The sequence below is a fragment of the Phaenicophaeus curvirostris genome, chromosome 2, assembly GCF_032191515.1.
Source record: "Phaenicophaeus curvirostris isolate KB17595 chromosome 2, BPBGC_Pcur_1.0, whole genome shotgun sequence".
Classification (NCBI taxonomy): Eukaryota; Metazoa; Chordata; class Aves; order Cuculiformes; family Cuculidae; genus Phaenicophaeus; species Phaenicophaeus curvirostris.
Window position 1 is genome coordinate 102,978,978 of NC_091393.1, and position 20,791 is coordinate 102,999,768.

Here is a 20,791-nt window from a genome sequence, read left to right on the forward strand (position 1 = left end):
GGTTTCTCCTTCTCTTACCATACTTACATGGCTTGAAATCTAATGTTAAGTGCCTGTTTTATACTGCTTAAATTTGAGATAATTATGATATTGTTAGGATGTATTTTTGAGCCTTTAAAAAATAAATAGGCTATTTAAGTTATGTATTTCTGTGTATTTGGTACCACTGCCATATTGTCCAGTCAAAGTAGAGACAAACTATCCGAATGGTAAAAGTTTAATAGTAGATAATGATGATTTTTACTCTAAAATTGGCTTGTTACAAGTTACAATGCAAATTAATACTTGTGATCACTGTTCAGAAGAGCTTTCTGAAAAGGAGTGTAAAACACTTACTGAATCCAGGTATATCAGAACATGTTAGGACTACCAGGATTATAGAACCTATGGTGTACTCAGGATACAGCTATTGAATTAAAAAATTAAATTAATTAAAACTGTAAGGTTCAAGAGTTTATGCTACCGTGATATAACTGGCTGCACACTGGATTTTAATACTTGAATTACCTACCGTTTGATTTTTAAATATTCTGCATGACCATAGGTTACATAATGTAAATTTGTTTAAATTTCTTCTTTTCTTAGAACTCCTTAACAGACATTTATAATCAGTTCCTGGCAGCATTAGAATCACTGAAAGAATTCTGGGATGCCATGGATGAAATTGATGGGAAGACATGGGTGCTTGAGCCAGAAAATCCCACACGGAGTGCTACAACAAGAAGAATTGCAATAGGTAAAAAAAGATTTGAAGGAATACAGCAGGTCTGCGAAGTAAAACTCTGAGTGCTTTTTCGCTGTGTTGATGTAATCACATGGTGCTTGTTTGAGTTTGGAAAATGAAAGGCAGCGCTTGAAACCAGCAAGACATAACCCTCATTTTGTGTGTGAAGAAAAAAATATCCCTCCATGTTAACAGTGAACCTGTTTAGGAAATTAACTGCAACTTTATGGGGTTATACAAAATGAAAGTTCCTGTAGCAAAATATTGTGTATTTGTAAGTTGTGAACGCAACTGTTAAAAACCGAAGACTTGCATGATAACCTGAGAAGAATCAGTATTGGAAAAAAATCACCTTAGGTGTGAAACCCTTGCCTGATTCACAAATTCCAGATTTTTTAACAGGCTTACTTTAAGGTTGATCCGGTCCCAGAAAAATGAAAGTAATATTAGAGCGCAGTCAAAAAGGAGAAAAGGGGTTAAAAGAGGCAAGTGGAAAGTACAAAGAAAGAAGAGGAGAGGAAATGAGAGGCTTACAGTGTTAACCATCGAAAAAGTACCTTAATTTGTATGCTGATGTCTGGCATTTTAAGGTCTATATATATAGGATAAGGAGTCTTGTAACTGCAAAGGAGGAACTTGCCCCTGTCAGAGGTTGGAGATACAGGGGGAAATGTTGGCTTTGAAGGAAGAGTTCAGATTTTCAGCTTAAATCCCAAATGTCAGTAGCACGTGTTAGAAATCTGAGAACACGCAGTGGATGGAAGAAGGAAAGGAGCTGGTGGGTTCTGAGGCTGCTCCTTCACTGGGAGCGGAGTGAGGCACGGAAAAAGTTCAGCGGCGGCTAAAATGACATGGGTTGGAAACCAGTGGCTTTGTGTGTGTGCTGCGTGCAGTCAGGGTGGCTTTATCTTGGTTCTGCCGTGCTTTGACACAGACCAGTGAAAAGGAAAGAAAAGCCTTAAAAAGTTCCTCACGTTACATCAGTGGAGGGCAGTGCAAGGCTTTGAGCCCTTTGTCAGTCACAGACAATCTTCAGTTACAACTAAACTTTGATTTCATTCATTCCCATTTCTTCAATGAGGGGAAGCCTAATGTTCCTCTTAATTATGAAAATGTTGGGTTTCATCTGTTTTTATTTAGAAGAGGACTTGCTGTGAGATTTTTAACCTGAATCCATTTTGAGCTGCTTATGCCTTAGGAACAGCAGAACTTCAAAGGATGATGGGGTATCTCCTAAAGGAAAAATTGTTGCCATTTCAAAAACAGGCCATTGCTGTCATATCCGCGTGTATGTGAGAGACGGGACTGACTGTTGATTTCACTGTTTAATGTTGTCTTTATTGTTTGGTGTTTTTTTTAATTGTAAATGATGAGGAGTGATTAATAACAATTATATCTCCACTACCTTTAAAATTTCACTAAGATTTCTAATGGCTTATGTCATATTATGTTAGTTTGATTCCTCAGAAATAAGTGTTAAGGTCAAGACTAGTCTGAGACATACAAGCCCAGCAGGTATTAATTACTATTGTTAATTACAGTCTATTGAAATATAAATATTTAGCATATGCTGATGTTTTGTACAACTGATTTGGATACCAACTTTTAAAATTATTTATCATAAGAAAAGCCAGCCTGAATTAACCAGGTTTTCAAAAAAAACCCCGTTGAACTGCTATCAAAAACAGGTTTCTGTTTTCACATACTTGACTGCAAAGAAAAGCTTCCCCTATGACTAATTTGCATTCTCATTCTAGGGAACAATGTCTCTGTCAACATTGAGGTAGATCCTCGGCATCCGAACATGCTCCCTGAGTGTTATTTTCTTGGAGCAGATCACGGTAGGGCAGCAGACATACACCGTTTGTTTCTCTCCTAGACTCTGGTCTCTGGTGAGCAGAAACCAGTGTGAGCTCTGTCAGACTCCTGGGGTAAACTTTACTTAAGCAGAACCAGGAATTAAGCTGAATGCTTGTGCGGGAGAGTTTTGCATAGTAGATGCTGGGGTTTTAACAGCCTAAATCCGTAGCTTGCTGGTTTGCTCTGAGTGACACTTTTTTCCCACTGTTTTCCTAGAGCAGGGTTTAGAGAGAACCCCCTGCCCTACAGATGATTGTCCAATAGTGTTTCTGATTTAGTATCATTTTCTATAAAATAATAAAAATTTACGTACTGATGGTGTTTGAAAATATTTAACTCCATGTCACACAGCTTTTTAGCATCTTTTTAAGGTGAACAAGATGGTATCTTCAACAGTGAGATTAAATGTTAGTGTAATGACGTCCAAATGTCGAAAAATAAGAGCAGTCATTTCACTTAGGTGTCTTAAATTTAAAACCCCAACCCCTGCCTTCCCCTTCAGGGCTGAAATATGAGAGGTCAGATGGGGTCAGGGAGCAAAGGGGATCCTAAATATGATGTAATTACTTATGTACATTGTTTGCAGTGGTTAACCCATTGAGAATTAAGCTGAACAACAACATGCATTTATGGTAAGCATCTTGAATAATACAGGCTTGAAACTGAAATGGTATTTTCCATTCCTGGTGTTGACATTTTTCTCCCTCTCTCCCACCTGCAGGGATCCAGAGATCAGTTTACTACAAAACTTGAAAGACCTCTTAGAAATTGATTTTCCACCTCGTGCTGTGTTAGAAAAAAGTGTAAGTTGCTTTTTGTTAATGATCAGTTGTTATTTCTCAATAAGGAAAATTTAAATGGTCACTTCATAACTGCCAGCAAAAATAAGAGACATAGCGGAGAGGTAATTGGATTAATATATTGTCATAAGGACTTCTGAACTTCAAGCAACAATTGTCAGCACTTGTTAACCTTTGATTAAAGGTGCACTCTTTCCTGTGGCCTTCATAGCAGTAAGACAATTAATAACAGGTTTCACGATTAAAAGGGAAAAAGGAAGTTCCAGAGTAGCTAATGAGATGTGGGAAATCCAAACATTCTGTTATGGATGTTGATGACTCTAAGTTCTAATTAGGTAGAGCTGCTTAGGGGGGACAAGAGGCCATCCAAATACTGGTACATTTCAAACAAACTTGGAATTAATTTTTGACAATGCTGTAGTGCTGGATTACTGGCTTCACTCTCACTTGTGAAATTTTTAAATTAATATCTGACTGCGAGGTCTTGTGTCTGATGTTCAAACGTAATGACAAATCATTGTGTTTAATAAAGAAACAGTGGGGCCTGTGAGCATGAAAATGCTTGTCAAACTAGATGTAATTCAGAGAGAGGATAAAGAATAACCTAGCAATGTCTTGTTCATCTGGCAGCTAATCTCACTCTTTATAGCACCATGGTGTAAACACGTATAGTGAAGGCAGAAGTATTTAGTAACGCGAAGTAACAAAGAATGCAAAAGCGAAGACTTAATTGGTGACCATGTTTTCTGTGTTACCGGCCCTGCTGTAGAGTCCAATGGCATGAGGTTTAACAAGGCCAAATGCCGGGTCCTGCACTTGGGGCACAACAACCCTATGCAGTGCTACAGACTGGGAGAAGTCTGTCTAGAAAGCTGCCTGGAGGAGAGGGACCTGGGGGTGTTGGTTGACAGCCGACTGAACATGAGCCAGCAGTGTGCCCAGGTGGCCAAGAAGGCCAATGGCATCTTGGCTTGTATCAGAAACGGCGTGACCAGCAGGTCCAGGGAGGTTATCCTCCCTCTGTACTCGGCACTGGTGAGACCCCTCCTCAAATACTGTGTTCAGATCTGGGCCCCTCACCACAAGAAGGATGTTGAGGCTCTGGAGAGAGTGCAGAGAAGAGCAACAAAGCTGGTGAAAGGGCTGGAGAACAGGCCTTATGAGGAGCGGCTGAGAGAGCTGGGGTTGTTTAGCCTGGAGAAGAGGAGGCTGAGGGGTGACCTCATTGCTCTCTACAACTACCTGAAAGGAGGTTGTAGAGAGGAGGATGCTGGCCTCTTCTCCCAAGTGACAGGGGACAGGACAAGAGGGAATGGCCTCAAGCTCCGCCAGGGGAGGTTTAGGCTAGACGTTAGGAAAAAATTCTTTACAGAAAGGGTCATTGGGCACTGGAACAGGCTGCCCAGGGAGGTGGTTGAGTCACCTTCCCTGGAGGTGTTTAAGGCACGGGTGGACGATGTGCTGAGGGATATGGTTTAGTGTTTGGTAGGAACGGTTGGACTCGGTGATCCGGTGGGTCTCTTCCAACCTGGTTATTCTGTGATTCTGTGATTCTGTGTGATTCTTCCTTGCCGTTGTACTGTAAGCTAAAACATGTTGTGTCTGAAGGATTTTGCTAAGGACTGTGGGATCTGCTATGCCTATCGCCTCAATGGCAGCACTCCAGACCAAGTGTGTGATGAACCCCGATGTGGACAACCTTTTCATCAGGCTTGCTTGTATGAGGTAAAGCAACGAGTGGAACTAACTTGCTCATTAACTCACAGATTCTAGTAAATAAGCATTGCCCACTTAAATTTCAGCTGAAGCTAAGTCCTTTGAGTAGTGCTACAACAGTCACTGTGCTTCCTCTTGTCTTCTCACCCACAATTCCTAAATAACCTCCCCATGGAAGGGCACCTGCCTTACTGTGTGATTAATACAGACTGACTTGATGTACAACATGCCAGATGTTTATCAAGTGAACTCTGCTTGGAAAAAAAACTGGTAAGAGATTGTTCCTAAATTTGATATGAAAGAAACGTGCATATTAATCCACTTACTTGTGTTGCAGTGGCTACAATGTCTTCCTTCTAGCAGACAGAGTTTTAATGTCATCTTTGGTGCATGTCCATATTGTAATAAGGTAAGGAGGTGTAATGAAAATGAGTGATTGAACTAAATAGCGTGTAGTAGGTTAGATAAGGGCAAAAAACATAACAAAGTTTGTTGGAAAATGAATTTGTGGCTATTATCTTCCTTTTTTGCAATAAGGAGAGGAAAACTTTAAATTCCCTTGCATTTAATACATCAGCATTTAACTAAAGGCTTTCTGTAACAGAATAAAGATGGCCACACACCCACTATCAACATCCCAGAGTTAGAACAAGTAAACATCACGCCCCATTGTATTTAATGAATTTTTAATGTTGCTGTAACAAAGGTCCAGTTTTAAAAAAAAACCCCAAAAGTAGAATCCAGACATTCGTAACATGACACAACCTTGTACAGATAGTTCACTACATGCATAACTATTGAGCACAGATTTGGAAAGTTTAAGAGAACTTGACTTGAAAGCATAAGTATTGACAGAACTATTTAAAAAACTCTTTTCCAAGCCACTGACGCTGAAAACGTCATTGAAGAAACTCTGAGAAAAAACTGTGTGACGGGAACAAGGCTGCATTAACGGTGAATGCACTAGAACTACGACATCAGAGAAAACACAAGGAAAGCAGTATCAGTACCAGAAGAACAAGTATGGCTATACTGTAGGGGTATGTTTGGTTGGTAAATGCAAGTCTGAATAGAACAGATAGAGAAGGACGAGTGGTGTGAGAACCAGTTTTTTGCAATAATACTGGATCATCTGTAGTTAAGAGTTGATTGTGTTTCTTTTTGGATTCTGAGAACATTGCTTGGGGGTTGAATGACATTGATGCTCTTGCAGTGTCTTTCTGCAGGGGTGAAAAATACAGAGATAATAAACTTAATACTGAATAAGTGAGATGTGAATTGGAAAAGCAAAGATGGTATTTAGGTATTTTAAGTTATCCTAGAGAAAGCAAGACAATCCTTACAAAGTCTTAACTCTGGAATTTGCAGGCTTAAGTACATTGTATATTAAGGGTATAACATTAGGTATGATTAAACACCTTCCAAAGATACATGCTTTACTGAAGTCAACAGCTGGAACTCTTCTACATCTCTCACTTGTTTCCAAAAAACGTAATATAGTAAGTTGTCTTTATGTGTTCCTGCTAATAAAGTTTTAGATTGGAAACCCTGGATGTTACTCTGAAGTTTGATTTGCTGTTTTAATTTGTGTAAGTTCTGTAAAGCTGAAGTTCTCCTGGTTTATCATAGATAGCATAAACGTGAGTAGTGTGGGGTTTCTTTGAGTTGGATGGGGGGGTGGTTGGGGGTTTTTAAATCTCCAGAAGCACTGTCTTCCTCAGCTCCCCTTTTTGGTCTTCATCTCTGAAAGGAATCCCCAAACACTACAATTCTGCTTCTCACATATCTAAGATTTGACCATATTTTCCATGGTCCCTTACAAAACTTCCACCTTTGGTTTCCTTTCCATGATCCCACTCATATGTTACTTTTTAGCAATATATCCCACTTATTTCAACCCTAGCACTATAGTTTTCTTGATGAAGATTCATAACTTAAACTGTATTTCCCTAATAGAAGAAATTTCCTGTCTTTATTCCTCTTTAAAATTAGTGACAGACATCTGTTTCTTTTTCTTTGGTTAAATATGGGCCCAGTCTGATAGAACAGTACCATGATATCCACCATAAAGGTAGCTCATAGATTTTTTTTCTTATCTGCTTTTTGTTGTTTTTACTTCAGTCTTCCCTGTTCTCTTTCGCAGTTTATCGCCTGTCCAGTCTCTCACAAGCATCCTACCCTCCTCGATTGAGGCAAGTAGGACAAGTGTTCCCCTTTCAGCGGATAAATGTTTCTCATTTAATTTATACCTAAACTGGAACTGCTTTCTAGCAGCATCTTACTGAGCAGACCCCCTTGTCCTTTCACTGGGCCAGCTATGTGATGTTTTTCTGAATGTATTTCCCAAAAAGATAAAGCAGGGAGAAAGAGAAATTTCCCTCCAAGTTCTGTGTTTAGACCATCACCTGTTAATGGCACCAGGGTGGCCATCCCATCTAAGCTAGAGTGACAGACTAATTTCTTGACACTTATCTGCACTCTGTGCTCTGCTTTACTAACAAACTGTATAAAAAATGGAGTTGTAGTTTGCTAACAGACCAAGCAGCTGCATACAAACTTGCAGGGCTGGTGGCAAACATCTCACTTGCATAGGTTTACTTCGGGCTCTGGTTTGTTGGTGGCTTTTTTTTAAACTCTTAAGTTTTAGAAAAGCTGATAGCTCTTCCACAGGGCGCCATGACTGCTCTAAGGTAACACCAAAACCCTCACCTTTTGTGGGTGGTCAGGCTCCTGAGTCACAGTGTGAAACTTGACGGTCTTCTCTTCAGCCTGGAATTGCCGGTGTGTTACCCGAGCAGGGGGCCTGCTCAGACAGTTACAGTCTTCCTCTTTTACCTTGCTTTGCTTCTGTTGTGCAGGTTTTGGTACGGGAACCTGTTGATATAGAAGCAATTCTATATGCTGAAAAGAATTCAGTAACACTGAAAATTATCACAAGTGCTGTTCAGATACTTAGACCTGGCAGGTTTGAGGCAGGTAAGGATAGTGCCCTGTTTGCATTTAATCCCCGTGCTTACAAGAAGCTCTGAGCTTTACATTTGGAATAATACAAGCCAGTAAGCATATGCCCATTTCTGGAGGTTATGATGATGTTCCTGGCTTTTTCCAAGCACTTTTCCTAACAGAGCAAACAAACTCCCAGGGGATGCGTTACTGTAGTGCCCAAATCCTTACCTGCTGAGGCTCTGTTTGGTGAAGTGCCCTGCTTAAGTGACTCGGCTTTTCTTCATCTTTGAGTTGTTTGCCTGTTACCCCAGTAAAGGTTTTGTTTTGATAGATGCGTTCTTCACCTTCCATCTTTTTTTGCTTCTGCTGAACGGGTCTTGGCACAGGCTTTGGTGAGCGAACCTGTGATTTACAGTGAACAATTTTGTATAGTAAAAAAAGTAAGTAGGACGTTTTTCTCTTTGAAATATCTTCAGTACCAACAACACAGAATGAGAGTAAGCTTTCATCTTCTCAAAAGAAGAGTTTTCAGGATTTTAATTATCAATAAACATCATCTTCAAACAGCACCAAATACAGCTATGCTCTATTTGGAAAGAACACTGTAAAATAAACTTGAACCGTACATTTCAAAATATTCACCAATAACCTTTATTGGGAACGATGCCACTCAGTCACTGTTTGTTTCATTAACAAGCAGGGCTGAATGCACTTTCTCTCACTGGAATCGAATGCAAAACTCTCCAAGATAATCACTAAGTCTTCTGACTCAGGTAATCTAATTAAAGAGTTAAGTCTCACATTCTTTTAGTCTTCTAAAATGAAAATGAGGAGCGCACAGTGAATAGTTGCATGAGTTAATGCAAGTAAGTGCTCTGCTGTTCTGCTCTGAGCACTAAGTATCAAATGATGTCTGGTTTTGGCTTTTGGAACCTGGAAGGCAAACGTAGCCAAAACACAGGCTGTATGCCACATGCCTTCGGTACTTCTGGCACACTGATAACCCTGCAACTGTACTGTTTGCATATGGTCCTCTATGTAGCAGCTGTATCTGAACAAAGCAGCTAAAAAAGAAATAATGGGCTGCTCTTTTACACTGCAAATTAAATACCTACGTGAGATAGCAATTGTGCAAACTAAATACCGTTGAAAGTGCCAGTAAGCACTTCATATATTGTTTAATGCAAAACACCTTTTAAGAATATAATCCATAGTCCTATTCCATGAAAATAACTGTTGAGAAAGATGAAGGTGTATCTATTCCGAATACCAGCTCAGGCTGGCTTCAAGCAGCTTGTAGATAGCTCTGGGAGATGGAGCTAGACAGGTGAGACTCGGTGCCACAGAGGTATCTGAACGGAGGGGCCCAAGCTGTTCCCTCTGCATTGTGGCACCATAGCTCACCCTGCAAGAACTGCCAGTCTTGTCGACAACCAGCCCTGGTGCCTACACAGTGTGTACACGGCTACCTAAATAACTACATCACGTTCAAAACAGGACCTACAGCACTTGTGAAAATATTTATTTTATGCCTAAAAAATGACCATATTCCATACTAATAAAAATTACAAATTAGTATTGATGTAATTATTTTTCAATATGAAATCTACACAGTCTAGCTCACAGTTGGCTGCCTATGCCATACTCTGTTTGGCCCTACTGCTAACACTTCCACTGTAGGTGAAAAAGCAGAAAATAATATAAGCCAAAAACTGTGGCAAACAAATCTGAGAATTAATGCAATTAATACAGTATCAATCACCTATGTTTGGTGTACAACTAAAATGGAGCACTACAACATAGCCACTGTTACGGTTTTTTGTCATGTCAAGACTAGATTCGTATCCTACACAGCGAGCTGCATCTTAAAATTCATCTGTAAGAATTTCCATGTCATCTTCAAGGGGCTAGTGTTATAGGATCCCCTTGTTGATACTTAGGGGTGTTTACTGGTCTTCAGAAGGGAATGAGCCCAAGATCACTTTTTTCCTGTGTACCAAACTGGTACAAGTGGAGTCAGGCAGGTCACCTGGAGTCAGGTTTGCTCATAAGCGAGGGGTGAGGAGACAGTGGATTGTTTGTAGTGGCTCCTACTATTCTTAGGTTGCCTCTTTAAAGGGAGACGTGTTTGGTGAATAAAAGGAAAGGTGGAAAGGGAATGCAGAGGGCCAAGATGAAAAGAAACAGACCTAGGGTAACTGTACAGACAGTGCCATGAGGAGATGCAGTGGGAAGCCCCTGCCTGTCATGAAACACACTGTCAGGACTGCAGCACCAAAGTGCACCAGGCCTTGAATATTGTCCACAGCCAAAAACCACAGATCAAAAACCTGGATTTTCTGAAAATAGCAATAGATTTAGAGAAAGTTTGGTTATCTGCATTCTTTGCTTGTATTCAAGTACTCCTTAAGTCCTTTGAATAGCCCTGGAAATTTCCTTTCTGCCGCTGTTTTGCAGAGAATTTAACAGGAAACTTGCGTATGTAAGCAGCAGAACTGGCTGAAGGAACACACTTCAGCAAAGCACAGGTGATCCCTGGAGCAGCGCTAGAGTTCTTACTGTTCCAAGAAGCAAGACACTGAATGTTAAACATTTCCCTGAAAAAGTGATGGCAGGTGCCAGGATTTAGTAATATGCAGACACACTTGCTCTCTGATCTTGTTCTTGGCCATCAAAACCAATTCTGCTTAGTCCTACAGCACAAGAGTGGTGATAACTGACACTCCTCATTCACGGATTTTTCACTGGGGTTGTGAACTTGCAAATAGCAAATGCTACAGCAGCTTTTACAGCCAGGAAGTTCAGGATCATCTTTTATGCCAGCGTAGCACAAAGTCTTAGGCCAGGCAATAAGGAGAAAACAGATTTCCTATTCAATATCTGACTCTAAGAAATCAAAGACGCTTGTGAAGCAGAGATCCAGCCAGATCAGCTGGAGATCAATTAACAGCTACCTGTTTTTTTAATAAAGTTCAGAAAACGGTACAAACTTTAAAAAAAAACTTCTGAAATCAGTGAGGAAGAGATGGTCACCATCACAGGAAGTCAAATACTGTCACTGAAACAACTTCTGGTTTTGTTTAAAGAAAATAAAAAGTGCTAAAACCAGAAAAGTCAATGAAATCACTAAAGTATCTGTAATTACCAAGATCAAAACTTGGTGCCTTTTTATTAAACGTGAACTTTTGTTCTGCCTTCCATAACACGTAAATAGTGCTGACAATTGGTTTGTGAGGCACTTGCTACAATAAAATGTAATTGTATCATGAGAGAAAGGTGACAATCAGGAGATCATGAAAAAATTACATATTCTCACTGGTGGTTAATTAGCCATGCAAAACCCCCTCAAACAGATATTCTCTTCTATTAGGAATGATTACTATGCAGGCCTACAGATGTCAATACCACAGTCATTCAAATACTTCTTTCCCTACTAATTGAAGGTTGTAAAGCTGTGGTGCCAAGGTTTGCTTCCAAAGAGCTAATTTATGACTAGAAGGATATTTTATGTCTTCAGTTGCAGCAGCTACAAAACTCAGCAAATCAGAACCATCTGTGCACCGATACTTGAATCACCATTCATCTAGCAGCCTATCAGTCACATTAGTTTGCATCCTGCATTCTTGGCTCATGTACACTTGTGATGGTCCAAAGTTCACCAAAAATATTAAAAATGAACGGTACCCTGACCCTGCCTTATTGCACAGACACTGGAGACAGAAACAGGGCTTTTGCATATGGGGAGTTTGGAGGCAGAGGTATGATGGGACTGACGTTTCACAGTAAGCCCAGTAAGATTGCTAATTACCTCCATCTCCACTTATTAAAACATAGTTTTATTAGTGGTATAGTTTCAGACTTAATAGTAAAAAAGGAAAACATAACGTGACATTCGTCAGCTCTAAAATTCTGTGTTAGTGCATCCCACAGTGCTGCATACCAATAACAGAGTTAAATCCCAGAATAATACCTCCTCCACATTAGTGGCTACAGGAGTATAAAGGCAAATGACAAAGAACAGTTTGAAAGTAAGCAAATGAATTAAATGCTTACACTAATAGAGGTAACTTTGCTTTTAATCTGGAACGAAGGAAAAACCTGGCATTCAGGCTTGTCTTCAAGATGTTAGTGAACAAAGTCCTTGACTTCCCCATTATCCTGAAAGTAAATCATTCTCCACAGACCTCCTGCTTTGAAGTGAGAGGCTGCAGGTCAAAAGGACTCATGACAGTTCTTCCTCCTTAAGGGATGACATCCCGCTTTTTAGCAAAGCCAGGGGAAACAGGAATTAACAAACATGTTATATTTAAGGTGAAAGAACTGCTGTGTCAGTCTCATTTCTACAAAAGAAAAGGCAACAATCAAGCAGGACATGTCAGAAATAATCCCAGAACTTTCTTACTTTTGACACTTTGTCAGTACGGTTATTTTGTGCGCATGCTGCAGTGGAAAATTCCAGAGGGCCATCGTAGCGAGTTCCACTGGACCCTAGTCCATCCAGCAGGATTTTCTTGAGCACTTGATACTTCGGCTTCTCATCATAAGCTAAGCCATAAACACATGCCAAAAATTTGGATATTTCACCTGCGGAGAATATTTTAATGCAAGTTTCACTTGGTGTAAACCTAAAACTTCACAAAGAATTTTATTCCAAAATGTATGCCAACTCTGCACTGCCAGACAAGATGACACAATTTCAACTGAAGACACGCTTAGAACACAGAACTGACAATATCTTGTCGTTTTGAAACAAGAAAAGACAGACTTGAATAAAGCTCACCATTAAGTACTGTGTCTTGTTATGCACATGCACTAATTCGTGTAGTACTGAAAGCTACCCAAGTATAAAAACTAATCACAACACTTTATTGACAAATATTGATAGTTCTGCGCAAAATAAAAGTATTTTATATTTCATAGATCATAATAGCCCTTTAAATATTAACTACTCTCAACAACGCTGCCTCAATCTGCATGGCTATTATCCTTCGAATGCTTTAGAAAAAGCTTTTTTTTTTTTTACTTCTAACACTTGGACAAATATTGCTTTTGAGATTACATCCTAAAACAGTCTTAACAGCAGCACTGTTTTGCTATCATTATCAAATAGTTCTAGTAGCAGGGAAACCACTGAATGAAACAATGGCATTAGGAAAAACATATAGGGGGGATTAAACTTTTCTTTCAGTTGAAGACCCTAGTGTATCCTAAAACTGAAGTACTACACTAGATATTAGCATCTGGTAAAACTCCCAAAGTAAAGATTTATTAAATATGTATACACATCAGGAATGTATTTTGTGTAAAACTTCCAGCACAGAAACATGATGAAAATAAGTGAATAAATAAAAAATAGATACTAACCTTTGAAAGAAGTCTGGCATTTTCCCTGGTTACTTTTGTATTTCAGTGAAGGAAGAAATAGATGACAAGACAAACCGTCCATTCATGTGCTTTTTCAAACAGAATACTAAGCCATATACCTTTTGTAGACAGTTGCTTACTATTTCCATATTAACAGCTACTCCTTTTTCTAAAAGAGTCGCTAATTCCTAACACCTTGGATTACAAATTGCTGGGATCCCTTATGTCCCTCTATAGGATACATCAAGGATGAGACCGATCAAGATTTTTGTACTACCACACACCAAGGTTGAAAACTTAGCCCTCAATGTCTGTATCATGTCCTTAGTCTGTGTTTATGGGATAACACAGAAAAGCAGCATAAAAAGCGTTCCTGCTCTAAAAGCATTACATATCCTGCATCAGTAAGCACGGAGTCATTTACTGCAGAGTGACCGGCATTCCATAAGTCTCCATCCAGAGACTTAACTTCTCCTCTTGCTGTAAACAAGCCTTTGAGCCAAGAATGCTTAAAATATAATAGGCTTGTACATGAAGGGCCTGATTCAGTTCCACTGAAGTAAAAAAGATTGGTTCAATTAAATTGCACCCTGAATTAATGAGTGTGACATATAATCTATAACAACGAGTATTATATAGCTACTGTGTTATCAGCTAAATACAGATATCGCAGGCTGAATTCTTCCGTTGGATAGGTACATACAAAAGGAGTTCATGCAGCTGTGATTTCAAGGGGATGATTCAAGGGTGACTTCCACTGGCATGCCATGGTTTTGCCCTAAGACCAGAGCCCAGTAATACCACATGGACTCTGGCCTGGTGAAGACAGCTACCTCTGACGTACAAAACCCAGTAATACATTTTTAAGATTTTAAATTGAAGTCTTTGTTAAATTCGTGCTACTTTTACTTATCTTCTGCTTCCCCCAAACAGAGTTCGACATTTAGGTATACTTTTTAACAGGATAAAGAGCTAAATGGTGCATAGTGCAAGCACACTTACAGCTGCTTCCAGAAGAATCCCATTCCATCACTGAATCTGGGAGCTCATCCATAAGTCTGAAACAACATGAAAGTGAAACAATTTAATGTGGTTTTGGAGCAGGTGATTCTTCATTTGGGATTTAGGAAGAAGGCAAGTCTCAGTTCCAAAGGGAATGGACCTCCGGTACAGCTAATGATTCACAGTACTGCTTTTAAAGCAATATCTCCTCTTACTAGCTATGTTTTTAACTCTTTGGAGACTACCGATTTCAGCAAGATCAGGCTTACAGATAAGAATGCATTTTAACATTAAGTTTTTTTTTTTTGCAGCTGTTTTAAGCTTTCTAGAAAGAAAAAGAAATCCTTCGAGATAAAATGTCCCGGTTTGAGTTCAGCTTAATAATTAATATTTGTATTTCAGAATTTAAGAAGCAGTTCTGGTCTGCCTATTAGTTACTTAGCATTAGGTTCTTTATGCCATGTCGCTCACAGGCAGCTGGGTGACAAGTATCAAAATTACAAGCAGGCACAGCAGGGACAAAATGGGAGAGGGAGGTTAAACAACGTTAAGTCCCACGCACTTCATAAACTGAAGGACAGGGCCACAGATGTACTTTCCATCCATCCAGAAACAGCAAAGGACTATGAAGCTCAGATTCAATCATACCTTAAAACAGTAGCTCTCATCTTTGTAAATGCATGAACCATGATGATCTCCTAGCACCTGTAGGAACCTGCAGCTGCATAAGCTCCCTTGCCCTCAGTAAGTTAAATCTGTTAATTCTGTCTATCTGTTAATACTGTTAAGGGACCCCTTTTTGTTTCTTTATTCATTTAAAAGAGCCATAAAGGTCCACCAGTCTGTAAAAGGATATGTTCTCAAGTGGATAAAGTCAAAGTACATAGGCTAATAAGCTTTGACTCAGTAATCTGTTGTTTAGTATCAGAAATATGGGCTTTAATTTTGGGGAGATGAAACACTGAAACATAAATATTTTCCTATAATTTAGCTTACATTCTAATTCAAACAGAGCCTGTCTTCTAATTATAGCATGGCATGAACATTTCTAAATTGAAATACATCAGCCCAGAGGCACAGGCCCAGCCCCAGATCCTTCTTCCTCACCATCACTTAGACCCCACAGCAAAGGACTGGCACACTCAGGAGAGATTCGACTGTGCTGGTAATGTACTTACTAACTTATAAGCAACTGAATACATACATATATCCAGATATCTAATTATGGTCTTTCTAAACAGTATAGGCACTGAAAATTAAGACAAATTAAAAGGGATGACCTGGGCAAGTTACTTTATACCAGGAATGTAATTCAATAGACTAAGCGGATATTTATTATCAATGGAATCTGTATCATTTTCTGTGTGCTTCTTCTAAGCGTCTGTTTGCTTGTTATCCTGAAAATTCCTAGCAATCTAAGGGTTAACGGTAAGGGAAGAAATAGTGAAGCAGGTTGATTGATTAAATTGATTTAACATTGAATTGTATAAGTGTTACCTTGCAGGGGGCTGTGTAATGATCAGAACTTCTAAAGGAGAAATATTAAACATAACATACGATGTCAACATTTACAGATGCAATCTGTATTATCCACAGTCTGCAGGCTAACTTTTTTCTCTGTTGAGAGCCGATGCCACACTGAATTTGCAGATTGATTTCTGTGGATCAGCTATCCCTATTGTGTACCTTTGTTGTGACTTGCCCTACTTAAAAGTTTGCTGCCTTCTCCAATTGGCATGTTACACTTAATGGGTACACTTCTGTATAGCCTTCTACAGGCTAAACTGTACCACATGCAATTAACTCTCTCAAGTCCCAACTGTGAAAGCAGCGAAAGAAAACACTAATACACTCTGTTGCTTTAGTAAACTCTAAATGAGTCATGCTGGGAAAAAGGAAAGATTTTAATCAAGCTCCTTAGTATTTTGGTATTTAATTGTTTGTAACGGCAGTAGGCTTATATAAGACTAAAAACCTGCATACATCTGAAAAATAGTAAAAAACCCAAGTAAAATAAATTGAATGCATATGTGGAAAACTTCCAAGAGATGTTTGTACTATAGGCTCTACAAAGCACCCATAAAGTTTATGGAAACACAACAACCTTCTGTATGGGCAATAAGGCCTGCACTAATTCACCTATCTTTTCTTTAAAAGAGCATGTTAACAAAATACACAGCAGACAAAATGACAGTGTGCTGTGCATTTGAATTTATCGTATCTCTACAGCACTATGTACATGAATGTGTGGAAGAGGGTATACATGCACAAGAGTTCATTTTTAAATGCTACTAACATCTCTCAATTAAGGAAAATTGTTTTAGGTTTCTCATAAGCTGCTATTCTACAGGATGTAGAGCTATCTTTTCAGACCTGTTTTGTTAAGTCATGAGGATGCTGCAAGGTTCTAGGGGGGTGTGCACATGTATATGTGTGTGTTGTTTTATTCTTACTTTGTTTTTGCCGTTTGGACAGCTACAGGGTCCTTCTGGTTCTGTTCCCAGGGTAGCTTCCCACATAACCACTGCAGCATGCAGTAGCCAAGGATTTCAAGGTCGCCTCGTCTGGATGGGGCTAAAATATGGGGAAGAAGAAGGGGGAAAATTAAAAAAAAAAAAAAAAAGAGATTAAGAGTAAGAACCTCTTCTTAGGAAACAGAAATACTTTGATTGAACTAGTGCTGATGAAATATGAAAAAGCCAAATGGGCAAAGTGTTTTGTTTATTCAGCTGTAATAGAGCTAAAACATCCCGGCATTTGGCCACGGTCCACAGACAGGCAGTGACTTGTTACTGTTGAACTAAGGGTCAGTTTCCTCACCTCCTCCAACTTCATCCTTCCTCAGTCTGGCCTGTCACATGGACTTGATCCCCATGGCCTCTGACATGATCCAGACAGCCCATAACTGAGTACCAACACTTTCTCAAAGAGCCAAGCAGTAAAACAAAGAAATAAATGTCTGCTGCTAAATTGCTAACACATGTTCCAGGAAGTCCATGGGGTCCACATTGGTCATGCAGGGACCCTGTGAGCGCAGACTAAACACTGATGGCCTTTCCTGTTCTCCTACAGAGCTATTTGAACTTGGAAGGCATGACAAAACTGCCATCTAGTGTACACTTACACAGAGAAGTTGTCTGCTTACAGGTACCATGAACTGTTTGTTTAGAGAGTTGTAGCACAAGCTAAAATACAGTTGCTGTTTAGCACGCCCTGTGTAGACTTCCCAGGACTGCTGCCAAAAAGGAAGTTATTTCAGGAACAACTTACTCTCACTCTTCATGCTCAAACCAGACATATTAACTATAGAACACAGATACAGGAGATACAATTCAATCAAAAATTAACCACATCCCCAAACACCATCTATGCAGAAAAAACAGGTAACTGAAGTTAATCTATGGACCACTTTTTCCAAGAAAAACGGGGGGAAAAAAGTGCAATAGTAATAGAATTGCTATCACTTCCTGCTATTCAGAGGAAATCAAACTTGAAAAAACTGCACATGCAGAACTGCTGCAATATTCTTTGTACACATTAGACTGGCAGCCTATGCTTTGTACTTTAAGACCACATGGAATCTGCAAAACCAGAAACTTAATTGTGATTAAAGACAGACAGATGTAGGAGTTAAATTTATGCTTTTCCAAAATGCATTTGAACTTTCCAGAAATGAAAGATTTTGGATTTGTTCAGTACTTTGTCTAGTATAAAGACTAGTAGTTGAGCATAGTGCTGTTAATCCAGCTGTAAACAGATATCGATTTTATGGGCTTTCATTAAATAAATTCCAGAAAGTCACTCAGCAAACTTATCTTTTAATTTAAAAAGTCATCTGCTAAAAGCTACAGTGCCAACACATCATAACTGTTCCTTGCTACCGTACACACATTATTGTAAAAGCAGATTAGTCTCATGCATTCTCTATCTTAACTGCTATTAGACTACGGGATTATTAAAGGCCCTTCAATCTAACACAATGCTACACTATCCCTTGGGTATCGTTTATTTTCTGCACCAGATTCAGCAACGTCCTAATACAAGACTTGGCTCTCAGAGTAAAATAAAAACACGTTCTCTACCACTTGCTGTTCTGTAGTGATTTCTTCAGCCATAAATCTCCTGTTAATCATGGAACAATTCCATTCATACACATGTGTTCACAACTCCTTTTTCCATTATGCCAATTCTATATTATAACCATATAAACCAGAATTTTTGATTGCAGATCCTCTAACTTTCACACAAGGCTTTTTTGGCACCTGTTAGTTTAAGATGGGTTACAGAAAGTGGCCTTCTGAGAAAAACTGTCAAAATGACAATAGATCACTTCTTTCCACTGAAGGACTAATTGATACAGATCTGTAAATAAAAAGTGAATTAGATTTCAGAAGCAAACCTAAGATAACTCATTTTTTAAAAAACAGTCCCCAGAGAGTAAAGTTTACTTCACAGTTAAAAATTTGGTCATGACTAATTGCCTTCTCACTTGCATGCAGCTCTTCCACCCATTTCCTGACTAACACCAGGGCAAAGCCATCACACATGATACGTGGGGAGATATGTGCATGTAAGACTTTACTAATACTTCCCTAAAGCCACAGGAGTCAGGTAAGGGAGGAAAAAAAGTACTTGTAACTAAGCCATACATCACTAAAAAATAAAAGGAGAAATGCTTTATAGAGAGATGGTAAGCTCCCATATGCCCCAGGTCATTGCAAGTGTTACTACATAGAGACATTTACATGTGTTTTCATAGAACCACATGAAAATGTCAGTGTTTGATTATCTGACTGTGCTAGCTTACTCTTTCTCTCTGTTCCTTCGTCAGCTCAGTACTAGAGACGCTAACTTCCTCAAATTTTAAAATAATTTAGATTCTTATAAGAAAGTATCCAACTAATCAACCTTTAATGAATTAATATTATCTCTGAACAATGGATAAATTAGATTTTTAAACCCAAATAAAGCACTACTACATAAATTTCAACTACATGTTTACTTGAAACAATAAATCTGCTAATGCAATTGGAGATTATAAGAATTCTTGATAAATATCAACTGAGCTAATTCAATCTGACTTCATTTTAACAGGGCCAGTTGCAAGGTCTTGCACCTGAGTCGGGGCAGTACATGATGTGTTTTCAGTACATGATGGTAGGTGACGTGATTGAGAGCTGTCCTGCAGAGAAGGACTTGTGAGTGCTGGTCTACGAGAAGCTCGACATGAGCCAGCAATGTGTACTAGCAGCCCAGAAGGCCAATCGTATCCTGTGCTGCATCAAAAGAAGCGTGGCCAGCAGGGCGAGGGAGTTGATTCTGCCCCTCTATTCCTCTCTTGTGAGACCTCATCTGGAGTACTGTGTTCAATTCTGGAATCCTCAATGTAAGAAGGATATGGAGCTGTTGGAACAGCTCCAGAGGAGGGCTACAAGGATTATCAGAGGGCTGGAGCACCTTCCATACGAGGACAGGCTGAGAGAGTTGGGCTTGTTCAGCCAGGAGAAGGGAAGGCTCCTAGGAGATCTTATGGCAACCTTCCAGTACCCCAAAGAGGCCTACAAGGAAGCTGGAGAGGGACTATTCATAGAGGCTTGTGGTGATAGGACAAGGGGGAATAGGTATAAACCGGAGAAGGGCAGATTTAGACTAAACATTAGCAAGAATTCCTTCACCGTGAGAGTGGTGAGACACTGGAACAGGTTGCCAAGGGAAGTTGTGGCTGCCCCATCCCTGGAGGTGTTCAAGGCCAGGTTGGATGCGGCCTTGGGTAACCTGATCTAGTGGGATGTTCCTGCCCATGGCAGGGGGTTGGAACTAGATGATCTTTAAGGTCCTTTCCAGCCCTAACTAGTCTATGATTTTAAATGTGACAGTCAGGCAAACATCGTTTCTGCCTGATAGCTTGTCGCTGTTATAAGAGCATATATTCAAAATAGTACTTATTTAAATCAAATTCTCTTACTTCTCTGTAGACTAAAACTTGTTGGGTTTTTTTCCTTCCTTTCTTAATAGGTATTTGATTTCTGCTTTTCAGTTAACCAGGATTTTTATTATTTTAGTCTCATATGAAATAATGTTTAATGGGAACATGTTGGTGATATTTTATTTCACAATATTTTTATAGACTAATTTTTTAATTTAAAGATTTAAGGCCTTGTTCTGTCCTTACTCCTACCAAGACAAATCAGGAACAACTCCACTGAAGTTAATGAATTAACAACCATGTCAATGAAATCGGAGTCAGGCCATAACAAGTTTTATATATACCACAAACATATACTCTACATACAGGCACAGGGTTCAATGATAACTCAGAATAACATACCTGAAGCAATTCACCTCCAGAAGAAAATACATTATGTATCACTGTATGCTG

The 20,791-nt window shown here is 39.3% G+C and overlaps 2 protein-coding genes across 7 annotated transcripts in view; one reads left to right on the top strand and one right to left on the bottom strand.

The window, feature by feature from the left end:
* FANCL (FA complementation group L) overlaps positions 1-6,187 on the top strand; it is a 30,051-nt gene extending 23,864 nt beyond the window's left edge. For all 4 annotated transcript variants that reach the window (XM_069850212.1, XM_069850213.1, XM_069850214.1 and 1 more), the window contains 7 exons: positions 586-736; positions 2,482-2,565; positions 3,171-3,216; positions 3,306-3,387; positions 4,993-5,109; positions 5,438-5,509; positions 5,982-6,187. In XM_069850212.1, coding sequence (XP_069706313.1) covers positions 586-736; positions 2,482-2,565; positions 3,171-3,216; positions 3,306-3,387; positions 4,993-5,109; positions 5,438-5,509; positions 5,982-6,017 — 588 coding nt within the window. In that variant the 3' untranslated portion in view covers positions 6,018-6,187. The remainder of the gene's footprint in view (positions 1-585; positions 737-2,481; positions 2,566-3,170; positions 3,217-3,305; positions 3,388-4,992; positions 5,110-5,437; positions 5,510-5,981) is intronic.
* The window catches only part of VRK2 (VRK serine/threonine kinase 2), a 44,573-nt gene continuing 29,551 nt past the window's right edge, over positions 5,770-20,791 (bottom strand). For all 3 annotated transcript variants that reach the window (XM_069850210.1, XM_069850211.1, XM_069850209.1), the window contains 6 exons: positions 16,866-16,986; positions 14,413-14,468; positions 12,449-12,630; positions 8,275-8,448; positions 7,810-7,974; positions 5,770-6,320 (listed from right to left, as the gene is read on the bottom strand). In XM_069850210.1, coding sequence (XP_069706311.1) covers positions 6,078-6,320; positions 7,810-7,974; positions 8,275-8,448; positions 12,449-12,630; positions 14,413-14,468; positions 16,866-16,986 — 941 coding nt within the window. In that variant the 3' untranslated portion in view covers positions 5,770-6,077. The remainder of the gene's footprint in view (positions 6,321-7,809; positions 7,975-8,274; positions 8,449-12,448; positions 12,631-14,412; positions 14,469-16,865; positions 16,987-20,791) is intronic.